This window comes from Artemia sp. Qi Xiang Cuo, chromosome 5 (genome assembly GCF_049724085.1).
Source record: "Artemia sp. Qi Xiang Cuo chromosome 5, ASM4972408v1, whole genome shotgun sequence".
NCBI lineage: Eukaryota > Metazoa > Arthropoda > Branchiopoda > Anostraca > Artemiidae > Artemia > Artemia sp. Qi Xiang Cuo.
The window spans coordinates 82,423,737-82,445,696 of NC_142798.1; the positions used below are offsets into that span (position 1 = coordinate 82,423,737).

The 21,960-nt window shown below is 38.0% G+C and overlaps 1 protein-coding gene across 2 annotated transcripts in view; it reads right to left on the reverse strand.

Moving 5' to 3' along the window:
- LOC148952624 (major facilitator superfamily domain-containing protein 6-A-like) overlaps positions 1-21,960 on the reverse strand; it is a 747,865-nt gene that overhangs the window by 463,534 nt on the left and 262,371 nt on the right. For both annotated transcript variants that reach the window (XM_089089986.1, XM_089089985.1), the window contains exons 10-11: positions 21,187-21,331; positions 14,616-14,767 (exon numbers count right to left, since the gene is read on the reverse strand). In XM_089089986.1, the coding sequence (XP_088946112.1) occupies positions 14,616-14,767; positions 21,187-21,331 (297 nt within the window). The remainder of the gene's footprint in view (positions 1-14,615; positions 14,768-21,186; positions 21,332-21,960) is intronic.

Genomic DNA, 21,960 nt, shown 5'->3' on the forward strand with positions numbered 1-21,960 from the left:
TTCTAATAGCCCCTCTAGAGTGATTTTAAGATCACTGACTTGATGTGGTCACCCTGGTAGAAGAAAAATCACACACACACACAATGGAAAGCTCGGTCAAAAAGTACCGAGCAAACTAGGTAATCCAAGCAGAACCAATATGGAAGCAAAACTCTAAAAAGGGAATAATGTAAAAACTCTTGAAATGGTTATACTGTATGACTTCAATCGAGATTTGTTTACAACTTCTTTGTCAAGATTCTGTCTTTCTTGTTCATGTACATATAACTCCTATAGGGACTATATTTGTTTTGCAAATCCGTTATTAGTAGATGATGGATAACTAATGTAGACTAAGAATATTAAACTCAATACTACTATGACAGAGTGTTCTGAATTTTGGTTACAATGCCTTCAAAAAACTTGAATTATTCTACATACGAGTATCTAATATGAGAGGCAACGCTATATCGTTGCCCATAGTAAAGGACATACGGGTCCAATGTTTTATTATTACTATTTTTTTTCCTCAGAGGCACTTCACATGGAAGGGGTCGTCGTATAAACTTCATAGGGGGCTCATTCGATTGGAAATCGAGATTCCGAGTGCCCTTTTTAAGGTTCAAGAGCAATTGGAAGGCAATTAACACCCCTTCCACGCCCACCATTTCCCCAAACATATCCAACCAAAATTTCGAAATAGCTATTTTGTTCTTCGTAGTTGATTTCGAGATAAAAATTATGTTTTGGAGGAGGACAATCCCCCCATACCCCTCAGGACAAGAGTTGTAAGTTATGCCCTGGGGGCATATAAGGTTTTTTATAGAAAGCTTTGCAGTAGAAACTTCGAAAAGGGCTCATTCGATTGGAAATTCATAGAGCTAGTGCCCTTTTTAATAGTCGGAAGTGATTGGAGGGCAACTAACCCCCCTCTCACGCCCACCCTTTCCCCAAACACATCCAATCGAAATTTTGAAATAACCATTTTGTTCAACGTAGTTGAAAATTCTGGAAAATTAGGTCTTTGAGGATGACGCCCCCCCAAAGCCTTCAGGGCAAGGGTTGTAAGTTATGCCCTGAGAGCAAATAAGGTTTTTTATAGAAAGTGTTGTCGTAGAAAACTTCAAAAAGGGTTCATTCGATTGGAAGTGTAAATGGCTAGTGCCTTTTTTAGTAGTCGAAAGGTATTGGAAGGCAACTAACATCCCTTCCACACCCACCATTTTCCCAAACATATCCAATCAAAACTTTGAGATAGCCATTTTGTCCAACGTAGTTAAAAGTTCCGGAAATTATATCTTTGAGCAGGACACTCCCCCCACTGTCTTTAGGGCAAGGGTTATAAGTTATGCCCTGGGGGCGTATATAGTTCTTTTGGAAGGAATGCTAATATAAGCTTCAGTGAGGGCTCATTTGATTGGAAATTGAAAGTTTTAGCTTACTTTTGAAGCGTCAAGAGATATCGAAGGGTAACCCCCTCCCACGCCCTTTTTCCCAAATGCATCCGATAAAATTTTTGAGATAGCCGTTTTGTAAAAATAGTTCAATGATTACACAACAAAAACTCCAGTGCTTTCACAATCCCCAAGGGCCCTGGGGGTAGGCGTTGTAGGTTATGCCCTGGGGGCATATTTGGTTCTTATGGAAGGAATGCTCGTATAAACTTTAGGGAGGGTTCATTTGAATGGAAGTTGAAAGTTCTAGTCCACTTTTTAAGAGTCAAAAGATATCAGAGGGTCACCAGCCCCTCCCCCCTCCACGCCCTTTTTTCAAAAATGCATCCAAATAAAAATTTTGAGATAGCTTTTTTTTAATATTGATAGTTATTTTGTTCAAAGATCATATAATAAAAATCCCGGTGTCGACACAACCTCCCAGGGCCCTGAGGCAGGCGTTGTAAGTTATGCCCTGAGGGCATATATGGTTCTTATGGAAGGAATGCTCGTGTAAACTTCAAAGAGGGCTCATTTGATTAGAAATTAAAATTTTTTAGTTCACTTTTTAAGAAGCAAAAGAGATCGAATGGCACCTAAACCCCCCCCCCCCGCTCCACGTCGTTTTTTCTCAAACCCATCCAATAAAAACTTTGAGATAGCGATTTTTTTTGTAAATAGTTCAAAAATCGTAATTAAAAACAAAACCATAACAAAAACGAAAACTCTGGGGTCGACACAGCTCCCCAGGGCCTGAGGGCAGGCCTTGTAAGTTATGCCATGGGGAATATATTGTTCTTATGGAAGGGACGCTCGTAAAACTTCAGAGAGGGCTTATTTGATCGGAAATTGAAAGTTCTAGTTCAGTTTTTGAGACTCAAAAGAGACTGGAGGGTAACTAGCCCCCCTCCCACGTCCGTTTTTTTCCAAATGCATCCGATAAAAATTTGAGATAGCCATTTTGTAAAAAATTTACAAAAGTCAGATAACAAAAACTCAGGTGTCGACACAACCTCCCAGGGCCCGAGGACAGGCGTTATAAGTTATGCCCTGGGGTATATATGGTTCTTATTTAAGGAGAATGACAGAAAGAACACAGACAAAGTCACAGTGACACAGAAGATATTGAATTGTCTGTCGGGCAGAATAAAGATGTAAAACTACACAAGCTCATTGTTTGTATATGGAACTCAGAGAAAGTTCAGGTTGTAGAAGCCAAACGACTGGAAAGTGTGAAGTGACTGGTGACAATATCAGCGCACCCAAATATTTAGAAACAAATAATAGTGCCGTTGATTTCAATATAGTAATATCTGACGTCGCTCCACCCTTTTTCGATCAGTCAGTACAGGAACCCACTGATCACTTAGAAGAACCATTGGAACCCACTGAACCTTCCACAGTAGACATAGTTATAATACGAACCTATTGACACTTTCACAGCAAAAGCCGTTGTCGATGCTGATGTGACTAGTATTATAATTAGAGCGAATCGTGAGGCATTGGATGGAGGAGAAACAACTCCAGAACAAAAGAAAACAGGCAAGACCCCAGAGTACAAAATTGTTATATTAAAAAAAGCAGCTGGGGAAGAATACACTTCAAGAAAGTTGAAAAGTCATTCCAGAAAAGAAAGGAAACCTTGCAAGTACAGGTTCGAATTGTAACAAACTTAGTGAAGAGGAAAAACAGAGCATCTATGATGACTTCTGGAGTCTGGGAAGAGAAAGAGGGAACAGGGATGTGCAAAGACAGTTTATTTTGGCTAGTATGAAAGTAGTACCAACCAAAAGGAAAACCACTGGGAAAGATTCTCGAATGGATACCTCCTTCTTTTAGATTTTCACTGCTCAATGTGTTCAGAAAAACGTTTGCAAGAAGAACTTCCTTGGGATTTTGGATCAGGGAGAAAAGTTTCTTCTTAATTTTTTTTTTTTTTTTTAAGCTACCTATCTCGTCATCTCAACTGGATCTGAGGAACCAAAGCAGCAAGAGGAATCAGAAGGCGCGGATTATCGAATATCAATCAAAACTTGCAGCAGATGTCAAGTCGATCCCAGCGGTTGATTCCCACTACTGTGGATCCAACTCAACTAAAAAGTACTTGAGTGTAGAACTCAGCCAGCAAAAGATGTACAATCTTTAACTAGAAGCATACCAGGCTTCCAAACTTGTATCTGTCAGCAAGACGTATCAGAGGCAACGCTATAGAGTTGCCTATAGTAAAGACCATACGGCTCCAATGTTTTATTATTGGAGGGCAACTAGCCCTCCCCCCCACGCCCTTTGTTTCCCAAATGCATCCGATTAAATTTTGAGATAGCCATTTTGCTAAAAATAGTTCAAAGACCATAAAAGAAAAACTCAGGTGTCGACGCAAACTCCCAGAGCCTGGGGCCAGGCGTTGTAAGTTATGCCCTGGGGGCGTATTTGGTTCTTATGGAAGGAAGGCTCGTAAAAACTTCAGAGAGAACTCATTTGATTGGAAATTGAAAGCTCTAGTTCACTTTTTAAGAGTTGAAAGACATCGGAGGGTAACAAGCCCCCCATGCCCTTTTTTTCCAAATACATCCGATAAAAATTTTGAGATAGATATTTTTTTTAATATTTCAAAGGTCTATTTTGTTGAAAATAGTTCAAAGTTCATAAAACAAAAGCTCCAGTGTCGACATCCCCCCCCGGGCCTGGGGGGAAGGCGTTGTAAGTCACGCCCTGGGAGCATATATGGTACTTATGGATTAAAATATTATATAAAGAAAACTCCGGGGTCGGCAAAACCCCCCTGGGCCCGAGGGCAGGCGTTGTAAGTTATACCCTTGGGGAATATATAGTTCTTATAGAAGGGGGGCTCTTAAAAACTTCAGGGAGGGCTCATTTGATCGGAAATTGAAAGTTTTAGTTCAGTTTTTGAGAGTGAAAAGAGATTGGACGATAACCAGCCCTCCCTCCCCCAATTACCTTTTCCCCCAAATGCATCCGATAAAAATTTTAAGATAGCCATTTTGTTAAAAATAGTTAAAAAGTCAGATAACAAAAACTCCGGTGTCAACACAACCCCCCATGGCCCGGGGGCAGGCGTTGTAATACCTCCTATCTTTTATTATATTTACATAAAAGTAAAGTGCATGGATGAGTCGCTGTTAGCTAGATTCAGTAATCTTCAAATTTCGTTAGAACAAGTCATAATTTTCAGTGTTTTGGCTGAATTGGGAAATTAGCTAAGAGTATCTGTCAAAAATGATCTCCTCTAGCCATTTTTCTTTTATATTTACAGCAAATTAAGGAGAATTTGCTGCATCTTTTGAAAGGTGAGACAGCCTACCCTTTTTTACGTAATATGCCTAGTTGGGGATTAGACTGTGACAAATTAGTAACAATTTGCTTTGAGTTTTTTTTTTGTGATGAGGAGCCTGCCCTTGTTGTTTAATCTCCCAGGTTACAGATTATTTCAAGCCAATTGGTAAGAATTTGTTTACCAGTTATCGGTGCGGCATGGGTCTGGGGGCGCCAAGGGTCTGAGGAGCCCTTCGTCTAGTCAATTCCCATGAAACGCCGATGGATATTGAAGATCAAATGCAGAGAGATATTTCTACTACGGCGTTCGTGGTAGCCGACGTGGACCAGGTCAGGGTGGTGCCTGGCCCGACAAGTATGCATGCCGCCCGATCAAGAAAACATCTGAATATTGGCGCGCGGAATGTTCGCCGCTGAAAGCTGGAATCCACACTGTTGTTCCTTGCGAGGTAGCTGCAGAAGTATAAAATCAACGTTTGGTGTCTGTCAGAAATGAGATTGAATGATGTTCTGCCCAAAAAGTTGAGGGTTTCCGAATCTGACTCATTCCAGTTCTACAACTCGGGTCCCAATGATGGTTACGATCAACAAGGAGTTGATTTTCTGCTAGACGGTCCTACTGCATCATGTGTCACCTCTTGGGATCCATTGTCACCAAGGATCACCATAATCACACTGAGAGGCCACATTAGCCAATTAGCCATAATCGCTGTGTACGCCCCGATAAGGGACAGCAGTGACCCAACCAAAGATGCCTTTTATTATGACTTACAAAGAATCATCGACAAGACAAGGCGTGGCATGCTCTTTGTCACTGGAGACTGGAAAGCCTGGCTTTGCAGAGAGGACTCCGACACAGCAGCAGTTATTGGCCGCCACACCGTTGGTGATAGATGCATCAATGGAGAAAGGCTCTTACAGCTAGCCAAATACAACAACATGTGCGTTACAAACACTCTCTTTGAGCACAAGAGACTCCACCTCGTTACATGGCGTTCGAACGACGGCGTAACAAAAGCTCAGGTTGACCACATCTTAGTCAGTAGAAGAGCGAGGAGCTCCTGCACAGATGTTCGGGTATACAGAGGAGCAGACACAAGATCTTTGAATGGATCAGATCATCCTCACTTAGGCAGAACGGACAGAAGGCAGGGAAGCCCTTCAATGTGTCGAAACTAAGATGCTCGGAAATCAAAACTGACTTCGTGTTAAAGCTAAGCAACCGGTTCGAAGCCTTGAATCGTCTTTCACGCGTCGAAGAAGAATGGACGAAGATAAAAATTGTTACACAGGACGTAGCTGAGGTGGTGCTTGGCCAAACAAAATGAAAACAGTGAGCCTGAATCTCTGACCGCACCATAGAACTAGTTGAGAAGACGCGACTCCTCGTGGGAGGTGCAAAAGAACCCTCAAAAGCAGCCTGCAAAGCAGCTAAACAGTTACTGAAACGGGACAGAGAACAGTGCTGGTAAGATCTGGTGAATGAGTTTGAACAAGCGTCCAAGAGCCACAACAGCAGGAAAATGTTCAAACTCCTGAAAGAAGCGACAGAAAAAGCTCCTGTAGCGGTTAACACACTGAAAGATAAGTCCGAAGAACTCATCCGTACAGAAGAAGGACTCATAGAACACCGGAGAGAGCATTTTTCTGAGCTACTGAACCCTGTAAAACCCCCCTGCGATCTACCTGCCTCCTCGAGTGCTGCTAGAGAGCCCTACGCAATAAATCTCAATCCGCCAAGTATTGCAGATGTACTAAAAACGCTGAAATGCATGAAAAACAATAAAACTCCAGGAGAGGATGGAATCTCTTCTGAAATGTTCAAGTCCTCATGAACTCTACTGTGCCGCCTAACCAGCCTGTTTGTCCAGATTTGGACGACGACGACCTTTCCAAAAGACTGGAAAATATCAGTCCTCGTTCTGCTATACAAAAAAAGGAGACAAGGCCATTTGCTGAAACTATAGAGGTATCTCCATGATCGCCATGCCATGAAGATCTTCTGCGTCATTCTTTTGAATCGATTTAAAGACGCACGAGACAAGTTAACCTGTCCTGAACAAGAAGACTTCAGACCAGGCAGAGGTCGTCCAGAACAGATATTGACGATTCGTCTCATCCTTCATCAGTATAGCAGGTTTCATCTACACCTTCTCATCACCTTTATTGACTTTGTTGCTGCCTTCAATTCTCTCATCAGAGAGGAGCTATGGAGAATTATGGCTGAAGACGGTGAGCCACAGGACCTCATTGAGATACTCCGAAGTGCTTATAAGGACTTACGTCTGTGTTTCCGGCAATGACACTCCTAAGTTTCCAGTTGAGTTTGGGGTAAAGCAGGGATACCACATTTTGCCAATATTATTCAACTACGCGATAGACTGCATCATGAACAATGCAATGAGAAACCACAGTGGAATAGTCTTTGGACAGATAGCTAGTTTACTCCAGTCCCTGATTGATCTTAACTTTTTAGACGACGTTGCTGAGCTGGAAACTACCGCCAACAGTTTACAAGCCATGATCAACGATGTCTCTGAGGTCTCAAAGTCCACCGGACTGGCCAACAGCGGTGCAAAGAATAAAGTATTGGCTCTCAACCAACGTGCTCCTTACCAGATTACCCTTGACGGGGAGCCAATAGAAAACGTCAAGAATTTCACGTATCTTGGCTCTATCATAGCATCAGATGGCGTAGCTGAAAGGGATATCTCTGCCATTATAGCAAAAGCCTGGGAAGTCTTTACTAGTCTGAAAAAAGAACTATGGAACAGACGGGAGATCTCAACCAAAACAAAAGTCAGAATCTATGTTGCAACTGTTAGAGCAGTACTACTGTATTCTTGTTACACATGGCCGATCAAGGCTTAAGACGCGAGAACTTTGGACGTGTTCGACCACCGCTGCCTTTTTTACATTCTCCGTATCAAGAGATGGGACAAGATTTCCAATAGTGAAGCCAGGAGTCACTGTGGCCAATCAGAAGAACTATTGCTTATCATTAAAAGACCTCCAACTGAAGCTTCTCGTCACCTGAAGCTTCTCGGCCGTCCCGAAGGCACGATATGTCAAGATGGCCTTGTGTGTGAACCAGCCCCCTCCTGGAAATGTAAAACAGGAGGACAAAAGAAGAACCTGTGGCAAAAATTCAAGGAGGACCTACACCGTGGGGAGGATTCAGGAGACACGGTAGGAGATGGGACAAAGACTGGCTGAAGATCGCCGGAGAAGCTGCAGCCGACAGGTTCAAGTGGTCGTCGGAAGTCATCCTAAGATCCTTTGGTTCCGGGAAGAACAGTTCATCTTCTGGTTACCGCCGAAAGTAAAGTAAGTAAGTAAGTTGTAATAGGTTTTTAAATCCAGGTAATCGTTCCTGTGTGATTTGAAGTTCAGTTAACCCCTAATAGATATTATTCGAGTAGTTTTGCTTGCTTGCTTCCGTGTTATCTCCTATAACCTTCGCAATTTTGTGCTTCAAAGTTATGTTGCGTGAGGTAAGATATTTGACTTATCCGCTGTTTTCGGCATTTCTGAAGGAATCGAAAGTTGAATATCGGGTTGTTTCAGTATTAACTATTGGCTTAGGCTGTGCTGAGTCACTGCATCCAAGAATTCCTATTGTGTGACAATTATTGTGCTCGTCAATTTTAAGATTATGAAAATATTTATTTTTATATTTTTATTTGAGATTTTGATTCTATAGGATAACTCATCCAATGCCTGTCGAGCCGAAAAATTTCCGATATCCACCAGATTTGCTGAGACTGCCTTACTGTAGGAGTAGTAGATGGTACTCACGCTCTGGTTCTAGCAGTCTAGGATATCTAGAGTATAAGTTACGCAGTAACAACAATTTTCTCTCGTAACTACTCTTCTACCCTAGCTCTCGAAAAGATAACAGCGGGAAGGTTATCCGAAAGCTAATTATTCAATTTAACTGGGGTAGTGAGGCGGAGCATATCTCTTAAGGATTACGGAAAAGTCGCTGAAAGAATGAAACAAAATTACAGGGAGGGTATTTATAGGATTGAAAAATATCAAAGGAAAAGTATTTTGAGGCATCGTAAATACGCTAGTGAAGTGGAAGATATTATTAAAAAGGTTATAAAGAGTTTGTTAAGAGTATTGACAAATAACAATTTGAAATTATTGCTAAGATTGATTCGCTAATAGAAATAACTCTAGACCCAGTAACATCTACACCTCTGCCTTATAAGGAAAATATAAAAAGGAGTTTGAGAGACGGAAACTATTAGACCTTACAAATGAGGCACCTAACGTTTTAATCTGTTCTGAAAAAAAAATATAATTTTTCGTTCTACCCTTCAAAAGATTCATGATAATAAGGCGCATCAGACCTCAAATTCTAAAATTGAAACAACTTCCATGATAATGGGAGGGAGGGTAGCAACCCATGGGAGAACTGGGGAGACAGAAAAGCCAAAAAAACAAGTCTCAATTAGAAAACAGATACACCTTCAAAGACAATGGCGCTAGGCGTGGCAACCTATAGACGAGATGGAGAAACGGAAGCCAGACCACCCTGTGTAAAAAGTCAAAAACGTGATATTCCAGTTAGGAGTGAAAATGATTCTGTAACGCATGGTTTTCCATGTCATTTTCTTTTTTCCAAGTTACAAAAGAGTTTAATATTCATGCTTTCAATAAAAAAAGTTTGAGAAACTGAGAGATACCGTTTCTATAATCATAAACAATAAGACACCAAGGTTGAGGCACAAGGATGGGGTTTGAGAGACTTAGAACCAACCATCTGATTTTCGCGATGAGGCATATAGTGTACCAAGTCCAAGTTGAAAGTCAGTTTAGAATAAGGTATTTCCCTCAAATAGATCGAGAGATTAAGATTCAATACGAGAAACTTAATTTAGGAATTCAGTTCAAATTCGTAACGATTTTTAGTTTATTTCTACGACAAAAATAGAAAAATCTAGAAGAGAGAAGAGAATTGATAAAACAGCAAATAATTTGAAAATTCAGGTTGGGATAATAAGAACTACTATTCAGTTCCGATTTGAAGACAATTTTTTATGTCTTACTCAATAAAAAAAAAATCTAGAAAAGGTAAAAAAAAAGCAGCAAAAAAGAAATATAATTGGGAAATTCAGTCAACACTGGCAGATAGTAGTAATACACGAGAATCACTATTGTTAGCTCTCAGTTCGAAGATTAAAGAGAAGGAAGAGTTCTAATTTATTTTAGCAAGAGGTAGAGGCAGTTGGTAAGCCTAAAAAGTCGTTGAAGGTTTTTTTTATCAACTTTCTTGAGTATTTTGCTTCAGATGATGGTAGGGAGGAGATACCCAAGGAAATCAGAGACTCTAGCCAGATACCTCAACGAAAAACAGGTATGGATATTCATGACCTGTTGTGTTTACCTAGCTAAGGCCTAACAATCCCCAACTACAATATCTGGGTGATACTCTTCCTCACTACCAGTTGATACCTATTTAGTCCCATACATGTATCCCTTAGCCCTTCAGCCAGTAGTTGCCGTGATAAGCAGAAATGTTAACCCGCAAATTTGGAGGAGCATATCAAAAATAAGAAAGACAAAAAGAATAAACTTATATGTTTTGAAATTTTAAAGTCTTTGATTTTACTCTTTCTTTGTTTTGATTAATTGAAAAGACTTTTTCCACAAAATAAGTTTTTCAAAGAAAAGCAAAGAACTCCATTAAACCAAAAATGAGCAAAAATAAAATCAAATAACCTACCAAGCGTAAAATTACCACAAATCAGAATCAATAAATAAATGAAACCCAAAACGAACAGAAATTACAGTAAATAACCGAGTCAAACTCAAAACGAGCAGAAATTAACAAAAGTTGGGTTCAAAACCCCTATGCCTTCCCAAGGCCAGAACAAAATTTGCACTTTCCTAAAAAGAATATAAATGTTTTTACTTTTATAACTTTAATAAATCACATAATATTAACATTTTGATTATTAAATATCAGTATATGTATATTCAACTGACAATGCACATTCATTTGTATTTTTTTATAGAACAACTATAAAAAACAACGTAAGGTTTATATAGAACAACTTTCTATATAAACCTTATATGCCCCCAGGGCATAACTTACAACCCCTGCACTGAGGGCTCTGAGGGGGTTATCATCCTAAAATACCTAATTTCCAAAACTTTCGATTACGTTGAACAAAATGGATATGTCAAAACTTTGATTGAATGTGTTTGGAGAAATGGTGGGCGTGACAGGAGGGTTAGTTGCCCTTCAATCACTTTCGACTATTAATAGGGCACTAGCCATTTCAATTTTCAATTGAGTGAGCCCCTTTAGATGTTTTTACAACATCGCTTTCTATAAAAACCTTTCATATTCCCAGCGCATAACTTACAGTCCTTGTTCTGAGCGTTGTGGGGGAGATGGGTTGTCATCCTTAAAGACCTAATTTCCAAAACTTTCAACTACGTTGAATAAAATGGCTATCTAAAAATTTTGATTGGTTGTTTTTGGGGAAAAGGTGGGCGTGAAAGGGGGGTTAGTTGCCCTCAAATCACTTTTGACTATTAAAAAGGGCACTAGCCCTTTCAATTTCCAATCGAATGAGTCCCTTTTCGAGTTTCTACGACAAACATTTCAATAAAAACCTTATATGCCCCCAGGGCATAACTTATAACCCTTGCCCTGAAGACTGTGGGGGAGTGTCCTGCTCAAAGGTATAATTTCCTGAACTTTGAACTGCGTGGAACAAAACGGATATCTGAAAATTTTGATGGGATGTGTTTGGGAACATGATGGGCGTGGAAGGGGTGTTAGTTGCATTCCAATCACTTTCGACTATTAAAAAGGGTACTAGCGATTTTAATTTCTAATGGAGTGGCCCTTTTTGAAATTTCTACGAAAATGCGCTCTATAAAAACCTTATATACCCCCCAGGGCATAACTTACAAACCTCGCACTGAGGGCTGAGACCCAAGACCTAATTTAAAGAAATCAAAATTACGTTGAATAAAATGGCTATCTCAAAATTTTAATTGGATGTGTTTGGGGAAAAGGTGAGCGTGAGAGGGGGGTTAGTTGCCCTCCAATCACTTTCGACTATTAAAAAGGGCAGTATCCCTTTGAATTTCCGTTCGAATGAGCCTTTTTTGAAGTTTTTACGACAACACCTTCTATAAAAACCTTATATTCCCCCAGGGCATAACTTACAACCCTTGCCCTGAAGGCTGTGGGGGAGTGTACTCTTCAAAAACATAATTTCTATCTGGAAATACACTACGCTGAACAAAATGGCTATCTCCAAATTTTGATTAGATGTGTTTCGGGAAATGGTGGGCGTGGAAGGGATGTTAGTTGCCTCCCAATTACTCTTGACTTTTAAAAAGGGCACGAACCGCTTTAATTTCCAATTTAATGAGCCCATTTTGAAGTTTCTACTAAAGCTTTTTCTATACGAAGTGCCCTGCTCTAAAGGAAATAAATAATAAATAATACATTGTGCCAACATCGTTCTTATGTGCCCTCAGGGCATAACTTAAAACCCTTTACCCGAGGGTTAGGGGGGAGTGTTATCCTCAAAAACATATTTTCTATCTGGAACTAAACTACGCTGAACAAAATTGCTATCTCAAAATTTTGTATTGGATGTGTTTGGGGGAATGATGGGCGTGGGGGAGCTAGTTGCCCTTCAATTACTTTCGACTATTAAAAAGGGCAATAGCCACTCCAATTTCCAATTTAATAAGCCCTTTTCGAAGTTTCTATGACAACTCCTTCGATACGAAGTGTCCGGGTATGGAAACAAAAAAAATAATAATAATAATACATTGTGCCAACATCGTTCTTTACTTAGGCAGCGCTATTGCACTGCGTATGATCAAGAGGAATGTGGTCTTAACGATTTATCTTAGTGGGGGCTTTTGTGTATCACGGGACTCTCAATTATTTTTCAGACAAACGTCCTCTTGGTTTTTTTGAAAATTTCCTTTTTCGTTTTTCTCAATTATTTTTCAGACAAACTTCCTCTTGCTTTCTTGTAAATTTTCTTTTCGTTTTTCTGTAATTACCTTTTTTCTTTCCTTATGTTTGCGTGATTGTTGATTACAGGGATGAGACTTTATTATCTGACTTAGTAAGCTTCAATTTTCATAAGAGTGTATCACACTTTTTTTTATTTTGTATGAACTATGGAAATAGCTAAAAGCTAAAAAAACCAGTTCTTTTTCAGCTGAAAGTAAGGAGCAACATTGAAACTTAAAACCGACAAAGTTTACTTCGTAAATGAGGAAGGTTTACCCATAGTCAATCTCTCGCTCCTTACGATAAAGTTTTGTGTTTCAGGACTAGTTTTTAGAAAATTGGGACAAAAATTCGATCTTTAGTCATAGATAAGATATTAGTTTTCTCTCCCCCTCCACTTCCAGTATCCTTTTCTTTATTTATCTGAAGATTCACGGAGAGTTAAAAAATCTCGGTTTAAAAATTTACTTTTGAGGCATCAGGTACACCCCAATCTACAAAATGACTCACAGGCTCTCCTCAATAAGAGTTGATGCCCTAATTTACATTGTTGCATATATTTTATCGAACATCAAGTTAATCAAGTTTTTAAAATCATACCTTAAGATAAATTTCTAAAATTGCCGTTTGTTTTGTAAGGACTTAATAACTCTTTATGACTGGAATTACTGCCCCTGAACCTGGAAAGCTCATTATATATACCTTTTAGATAACTTTAAATTGACCGGCTATCTCGGAATTTTCAATTGATGGAAGTTTAGTCCAAATTGGGGCAAAATTGTAGTTTTGTACCACAAATTGGCAGAAAAAGCATCTTGCCATGGTACGATCTTTTCATCTACTTAAAAAGGGAACTAGAAGTTTTACTCTGTTCAAATAAACCTTCTTCCCATTTCTCAGGGCTATGTATATTTTATGATAACCCCAGGGAAAAGAGAAATAAACAGCATCCGCGATCTTCCTTCCCGAAAATAAAATTCATAATTTTTGAGGATAGGAGCTTAAAACCGCTACAACAGGGTTTTTTCAATATGCTAAATTCGATGGCGTAATTTTAGTTCGGATTATGGTATCCTTTTCGGGATGTTTTCCACCCTCTAGAAAACTCAAGAAAATTTTCCCCGGCTTGTAGCAATTCATGGCTAACTTTAAAGATGATGAATTTTATATGTTTAAAATCACCATAAAAAGCCACATTTTTAGAGTATAAATTGTAATCGAAACTCGCTCTTTTATTTTCGATCATTATGAATCTGAGTCACTCCTTGCTCACCATTTGTTCGGTTTGATAGTGGCTAGCTTCGTAAATGATGTCATCGTTAGAGGAAGTCCTCAGGGACCTTCCCATTATTGTGATCTTGGGTGGAAATGTCAGACATTACTGTTTTGACTCTGAAAACCTTTTTTATGTTGTATAGTATTGCCAAAACACCTATTTTTTGTCATATGATGTATTTTAAACTTGTATTAGGCAATTCAGCCGACGAATTCTGCTGAAATGAGCCGGAACATGCTTGCCCACATGGATAAAAGTTCGACAAAGAAACAAGTAAAATAAAACTTCATTTCTTTTTGGGTAATTTGAATAAAATATTTGTTCTTAGGAATCCTAGCCGATTTTTGCGCTCTCATGGGTTTTAAAAAAGATTTTTTTTTTGTGTGTGTTAAGTATTACCAGGAGTTTGTTTTTTTTAATAAAACTGAAAGTATTCCATATGAGAGTATTTGAGAATATAATATTTCGATAAATTTTTAAAATATCTTTTGTTGTCGGGGGTCGGGCATCTAACATAATGCTCTTAGATATGTTTGACCACGACAATATTTCCTATTAAGACTGTTGATTTTAATTTTTAACAGAAATATTTGGCAGGATATAGATAAGCAGTAAACCTTGGCCTTACCTAATTGATAGTGGATAGCTCCGTAAATAGATGTAAGCGTTGCAAGAAGCCCTTTGGGTGCTTTCAAAGCACAAAAACTGCATGCTGCACATTGTAGAAGGTGGTATGATAAGAATTTCAAACTTTCCAATGCCAAACTAATCCAGGGATCCCTGTAGGGAAAAAGTAAATGATTTTCTCACTAAAAAATAGTATAACGGGACAAACCTTAAGGTATTTGTGGCTCTTTGTCCCATTCTAGATCACTCTATTGCTGACTACAAGTGTAATTATTTTTACTATTCACTCTTTCTATTTCTCCTGTTTTATCCTTCTCTCTCTCTGTCTTTATTTTTATGTGTCTTTCTCTCTCTCTATCTCGCTTCTTCCCCTCTCTCTCCTTCTGTCTTTCTTTTAAAACTCTCTCGGTGAATATATTTACCAAGCACTGGCGCTGAGCTTCCTTCAGCAGCCCACCGTTTGCCTCAAAAGAACAGACGTACTATCAGGATATACCTCTTTTGAATCATGAAAGTTTGGGGTGTGATTGGGGTGAATGAAGCTGGGGTTTAGCCTCCGACCCCCCCCCCCCAGGCTTGTGCTTGAGCTTGATAATTTTGAATAGAACATGATATGGAACAGTTTTTGTATAGAGTCTTTGAATAGAATATTCAAGCATTTCATTGAAAATGGTCTTAAATGATCCGATGGTTTTCCTGAAGGAAAAGAAACTAGTTTAATATGTCACATAGGATGTTTGATCCCCCACCGAATGTCGCAAGTTTGTAGTGAATATCTTAAAGAGAGGAAAAAACCCCAAACCTTAAAACCCAATCCTATAAATGTCCAAAAGAGAGGACAAAACCCCAATTCTTAAAACCCAATCCTTATCTCTTAATTAGATAATCAAAATGTTTTAACGGTTGTTGTCGGAATAGAAGACTCCGACTTCTATAAACTTGCAAATGAAAATGGTATCCTCAAGCAGCTTTGCACATGTAATCAGTTTGTAATTGGTAAAGAAAAGTTTCTTTCTATGGATGAGATTGATTTTCACGAAATTTCACTGAGAGAAGCAGCAGCAGCTAATTCAGAAACAGTGGACAAGGCTATATACGCTGTCACTGACAAATGTTGCACAAACTAATGCAGTTGCAAAAACAAGGGCATTTTGTGCAATTCAAAGTGTCATAATAGTTTAAGCTGTTGCAATAAATAAGATTTGAATCATTTAAATTTAGTAGATTTCACATTGTTTCAATATTTTGTAATATTTGGTGCTCCAGCAATAATGCAATCAGATAATGGTAAAGAGTTCAGTAATCAAGTCACATCAAAAATTGGCGCTATGTGAAATTTTGTCTTACTATTATTTTCTTTTCTCATTAAAAATGTACTATGTGTTCTACGTTTTTAGTCCTTCCTCCCAGAAAGAGCGGCAAAAATGTATCGCGACTGAATCACGGAGAAGAAAATATAAATCTCAGAAATGCTCAACATTCACTATTAGTGTATGGTGAATGTGACATTCTCCGGTGAAAGTTAGAAATAAGGACATTTAGCAAATATTTAGGACATACCAGGCGACCATGATTTTGTTGACATTCAACAGATTTCAATACATACACTGGGCACACTTTGATCTTCTCGCATATAGATGTTAGAATGTTACAGAAAGTGGAAAGAGCAAGGAAATACAAAAGAGCAAAGGAGCTGCGAACGTTGGCTAGTATACGCATGCTGTGCTGCGCTTTGCAAAAAGTCGAAACACTTTTCGCCACTTTTCACCAAGAAGAGCAAGTTGGAGGGAGTATGTTGGTTTGACGGTACGGAGAGGAAGGCTTAGATGTTTAAACTTAAGTGTAAAATAAAAAATTAATATAAACGTCACTGAGATTACCACGACACTTCAAGGTGGATTTTCATGTGAGTAGGAAAGTATAACATGTATTTTATATTGTTTTCATATGTATGCTTCGTATTAACACTGTTCTTGATTTTTGTTTTACAATTAACCCTTTTTTCATGACTATTTTAATTACTCCCCTTCTCACCCCCTTTTTAGTACCGCTGTTCCGTGACGCCGAACCATATCCACGTCTGTTTCATTAGTTGATGACTATGTTTAAAATTTAAATATTGAATCAATACAGCCATGGTATTTTTAAATTTTGTCTGCTAAATGATTGCACCTCTTTTACCTTCAGGTTCTTGTTCCAATACTTTGATACTTTGATACTCCAATGCTTGTATACTTTGAGTGTATCCGAGGGTTCTATGTGGTATGGCTTTTTATATCGAAAACCAAAGGTAATCACTCCTCAAATATTCTTCGGCTAGACCTTGCACCATTTCATCTAATATTATCAAAGAATTTGTATATATCTTAATCGATACGGAAAATAAAATATTCATTAACTTTAAGTTTGTATCAACAGGCCTGACTATATTGTAGCACCAGTATTGTAAGGAATATAGTCTGACGTATCCTATTAAGGCGGCATCATAAAAGTCTACAACCTGGAGCGTCATCTTTTTACGGATACTTATATGTTGGGGAAGGTGACAGAGGGTTGTCGTACGGCCAAAGGGATACAAAAGTACTCAATATTTGGTGCTCTAAAACTCTAAAACTCTATAAACTCTATATACAAAAGTTTTGTCCAGCGACCCTGTCAATGCATCTGTTCACACCTACAGCCGATGGATTGTATCGATTCATTTGGTTTGCTTTCAACACGCATTGCTTAAAATCTATCAGACTAAAGGAAAGACTGACTTAAAAACCTGGATTGACTTCCAGAAAATTTACAGCATAGTCATTATCCCGCAATAAACATTTTTTTAAAGCTTTATAATCCTTAAAATTTCTTATAAAAGAAAAGATACTTTCATATTATACAGTACACACTCGGGAATGTGGATACACAGATCGGACAATAACCGGCTTTTGGCCGGCAGTATCCAAAGAAAATTAGCTGAGGCTCAGTTGAAATCTACGTTGTAGGTATATTTTTTATTAAATATTTAATATATAGAGATGGTGTTTTAATTGAGTTGGGTTAGGTATTTAATATAAGGCGTTCTGGAAAATATCCCCCCCCCCCAATAATTCTTTGTCATAGTTTTAATAATTGTGTTGCTAAAATATTTGTTTTTATCAGATTTCGGTATATTTCATTATGATTAACCAAACTTCATTTCACAAGTGTGTACCATATAATATGGAAATAACGAGAAAAAAAAATTTACAATAAGAGTTGACAAGAACCGAATAGGATCAGAGGTCATACGACAGCCAACCTGTGGAGCTCTGCAAGGAGCATCATTCAAAGCTCAAAGTCTTAATCTTGAGGTCTCTAGAGTGGTACAAGGTCTTAAAATTTAAGGGAGCCTAGGGTGGAAGGAAACCTATGGCCTTAATTTTAGTTCTTTAAATACGTTCAATGTCCTTTTAAACTAAAATTCAGTACAAAAGATAAACAAAAACTCCTTCCTAATCTCTTTCAATCTCCTTCCTAACTTAATCCTCATCTTAATTTAGCCTTTTCAAACTAAGCTAAAGAATGTTGGGAGTATCATACTTTCATGCAAGCCCCAAGCCTCATATAAGCCTTTCCTACCCCTTATTCATCTAGCCCACTTCTCCTTGATTTTGTGTTTTTTGCCAAAAGTTCCAGCTTGGAACAAAAAATGCTTATTGTTTCATTTGACAGTTCATATGCAATATTTCACGGTTTCAAAATTTTTAAACCCCGTTCACATTCTGCCAGAGGGGCAATATGGTAAGTAAAGTGATGGTAAGTTCTACTAGCACCAAATCTAGGGTAGATTCTTTCTTATGACGTGACATAGAAAATCAAAATTTTTTATTAACTTAGCTGAAAAGTTTTTTGCTCTAGTCCATGTCATCCAATTAGAGGCGTAACTGACATTGATAATATTTTTTGTTCTATTACCGTTTAGTTATCAACATTTATTAAATAAAAAAAAAACAAGTTTTTTAAACTGATAGTAAGGATCAACATTAAAACTTAAAATGAACAGAAACTATTCCGTATATGAAAGGGGCCGTCCCCTCTTCAACCCCTCGCTCTTTACGCTAAAGTTTTTTATTACTTCAAAAAACAAATTTGTGAGACATAGTCAAACTTTATCGTAAAGAGCGAGGGGTTGAGGAGGGGGGCCTTTAATATACGGAATAATTTCTATTCGTTTATGTTTTAATGTTGCTCCTTACTTTCAGTTAAAAAAACTTGTTTTTTTATTTAATTTATGAATGTTTTTGAATTAATACAGCTTTTATTTTGGCTCACCGTAATTAAATAATTAAAACGAAATTTGCACATTAATTTTACTTTTTTTGGCTAAATGGCTTTCTCGAAATTTTGTTCTGACGTAACTTACGAATTAACTTACGTAACGAACTTCTATATGCGTGTATTTTTGTTACGTATATTAGGGGGTTCACCCCTTAGTCAATACCTCGCTCTTTACGTTAAATTTCAAATTTTGTTCCAATTCTTTAAGAATGACTCCTTAGTCACAAAGACCGTTAATTAGAATAAATAGCTCTGATGAAAGTACAAAAAAATTTAGCGTAAAGAGCAAGGTAATGACTAGAGGGCGAACCCAATTACATATGTATTAATTTCTGTTCGTGTAAAATTTTGATGTTGCTCCTTACTTTCAGTTGAATTTTTTTTTATTATTTAATTTCTGATCGTTTTTTTTAATAATGCTGGGAAATCCGGCGCCCCCTTGACAGCAATGTCCCTTCCCCCATGAAAACTTCCTCCGTGTAAAGAATTCTTCCACGTAATCCAAGAACCCCCCCCCCCCAACTACCGAAAAAATCCCCCTGAAAACCTCTGTATGCATCGCAATAACCAATACTATATGTAAACATTAGGCAAAGTTCATAACTTGCAGAGTTCCTCCGGGGACTGTGGGGGATTAAGTCATCCTCAAAGATATAGTTATTGTATTTTTCTACCAAGTTGAACAAAATGGCTATCTCAAAATTTTGATTGGTTGACTTTGGGAAAAAACGAGCGGGGCAGTGGGCCTATTTGCCCTCTTTTTTTAGGTCACTTGAAATGGCACTAGAACTTTTAATTTTAGTTCGAATGAGCCCTCCCGTTATATTATAGGACCACTGGTTCGATACGATCACCTCTTAGAAAAAAAAAAAAAAAAAAAACAAATAAACCCGCATCCGTGATCTTTCTTCTGGCAAAAAATACAAAATTTCACATTTTTGCATATAGGAGCTTGAAATTTCTACAGTAGGTTTTTCGGTTACGCTGACTCTGATGGTTTGATTTTCATCAAAGTTCTATGACGTTTAGGGGGGCGTTTCTCCCTTTTTTCAAAAATAAGGTAAATATTCTCAGGCACGTAACTTCTGATAGATAAAACTAAACTTGATGAAACGTATATATTTGAAATCAGCATAAAAATTTGATTCTTTTCATGTATCTATTGGTATCAAATTTCCGTTTTTTAGAGTATCGGTTACTACTGAGCCGGGTCGCTCCTTACTTTCAGTTCGTTACCAGGAACTGTTTGATTCATTTAGGACTATTCCATTAACAACCACTAAATATTGTTGAGGTAGCAGAGCTACAATACGTCTCTCCATGAGGAGGTGTTTGAGACGCAAGGGCTTATTCTGAGACCTCCGGTTATGCAGGGAAAACTCTATGTTCAGCAGAGTAGAGAACGTCAAGCGTGGGCGTACCGAAGGGGGTGGGAGAGGGGGGCAGCTGCCCTCCTAGGACTTTAAATTTACATTAGATGTGGCTGAAAAAGAAGTTGAAGACAGATAGATGACTAAAAAAGGAACTGATAAAAGGTAGATGGTTGAAAAAGCTGGAAATAAGCAGCTGGAATGACAGAATAAAAGTCAAAACAAGAAGCAATTATCCATAATGTCTTGGAAAGACTTAGCTCTAATTCAAGAAGATTGATTAATGCTGAAGCTTAGTGATGATTCATGATTTTTAGTGATTACTTATCAATAAAGATTCCATAGGTATGATAGAACCTGCTGGCAATGTAGGGTTTTGTGAACTGCCAATATAACCTCAGACCCCGCCCTTCATCACAGATTCGGCTGCCCCCCCCCCCCTAAAGAAGAAGCTATGTACGCCCATGACTTCAGCTGTTTTATTTAATAAAACTTATGTTTCAGATACGCTATTTGTTTAAATTGACACCCTTCCTCTTACTGTGGCACGTACCCAGTCACCCCTGGAACTATATTATGAGATTTACTGACCATTCTGGTTTGAACAAGTGTTTTTAAAATTTTGTTCCATTTTCATATGTTGCTTTGCTGAAAAAGGGCAAAAGAAACTGTGGTTGGTTGCCCTCTGACCCATTTTATCACTTAAAAGGGCTCTTAATCCGAGCACTACCAATCGAAAGAGTTCTCTTCCAGGTTTTTTTATTTCATTACACGTTCCTTTTGGCGAGGGTAGGTTAAAAAGAAAAAAGTAATTAGAGAATTTTTTCTATTTTTAACTGAATTCCAGTTGTTTGCTAGTCTTTTTTAACTGAATTAAAAAAGTGGATGCTTATTACTTACTGCAAAAAACTATACCCAATGAATCTTGCTGCATAAGATAAATATGCCATTAAAAACATTGGCATAATTCCAACTCTCTTGATTATATGATTTGATATGGATAGAAACGGAAGACCACATAAACATCCAACTGTAACTGACAAACCTAAAAGGATAAAAAAAAACTGGTACACAGTTTATATATGTGAAAGATATATTATGATTGGAGTTTCTACAATCTAGAGACTGAACTAAAAAATTTTAAGTTCCCAAAGACCGTGACTGCTTGAACTGGTTAAGCGGAAACGTACATATTCTTAGGAGTTGGGGATAGGATTTTAATGAAAAAGACTTCCATGTGTAGTAATGTAGTTTTTAGTAGTAACAGGTTTCAAATTTTCAAGTTCAAATTTTCAAATTCAAATTCAGATTCAAGGTTTCAAATTAAAATTTAATGCATGTGAAAATTCAGCCCAAAAACCTGAACCTGTTGCATCAAACAGCTGAAAGTCTCACTTTCTTTTGAAGGAGTAGCTGTCTTTGGAAATAAACAGCTGATATTTTAAGGACGAAAAGCATTGTCCAATTCAACTCAATAGTTTGCTTTTCTTATGTCACGGTTCAACGTGGCAACATTGATTAAAACGTGTTACTCCCCCCAAAACTTCATAAATTGGGATAACTATACGAAAAATCTTAGAAAATCGCCATTTTCAGGTATAAGTAAACCTAAGATGGATCCAGGTGGCAAATTTGTTTCTTATTTTGGATCCCCTTGGAACTTTAGCAAGCCAG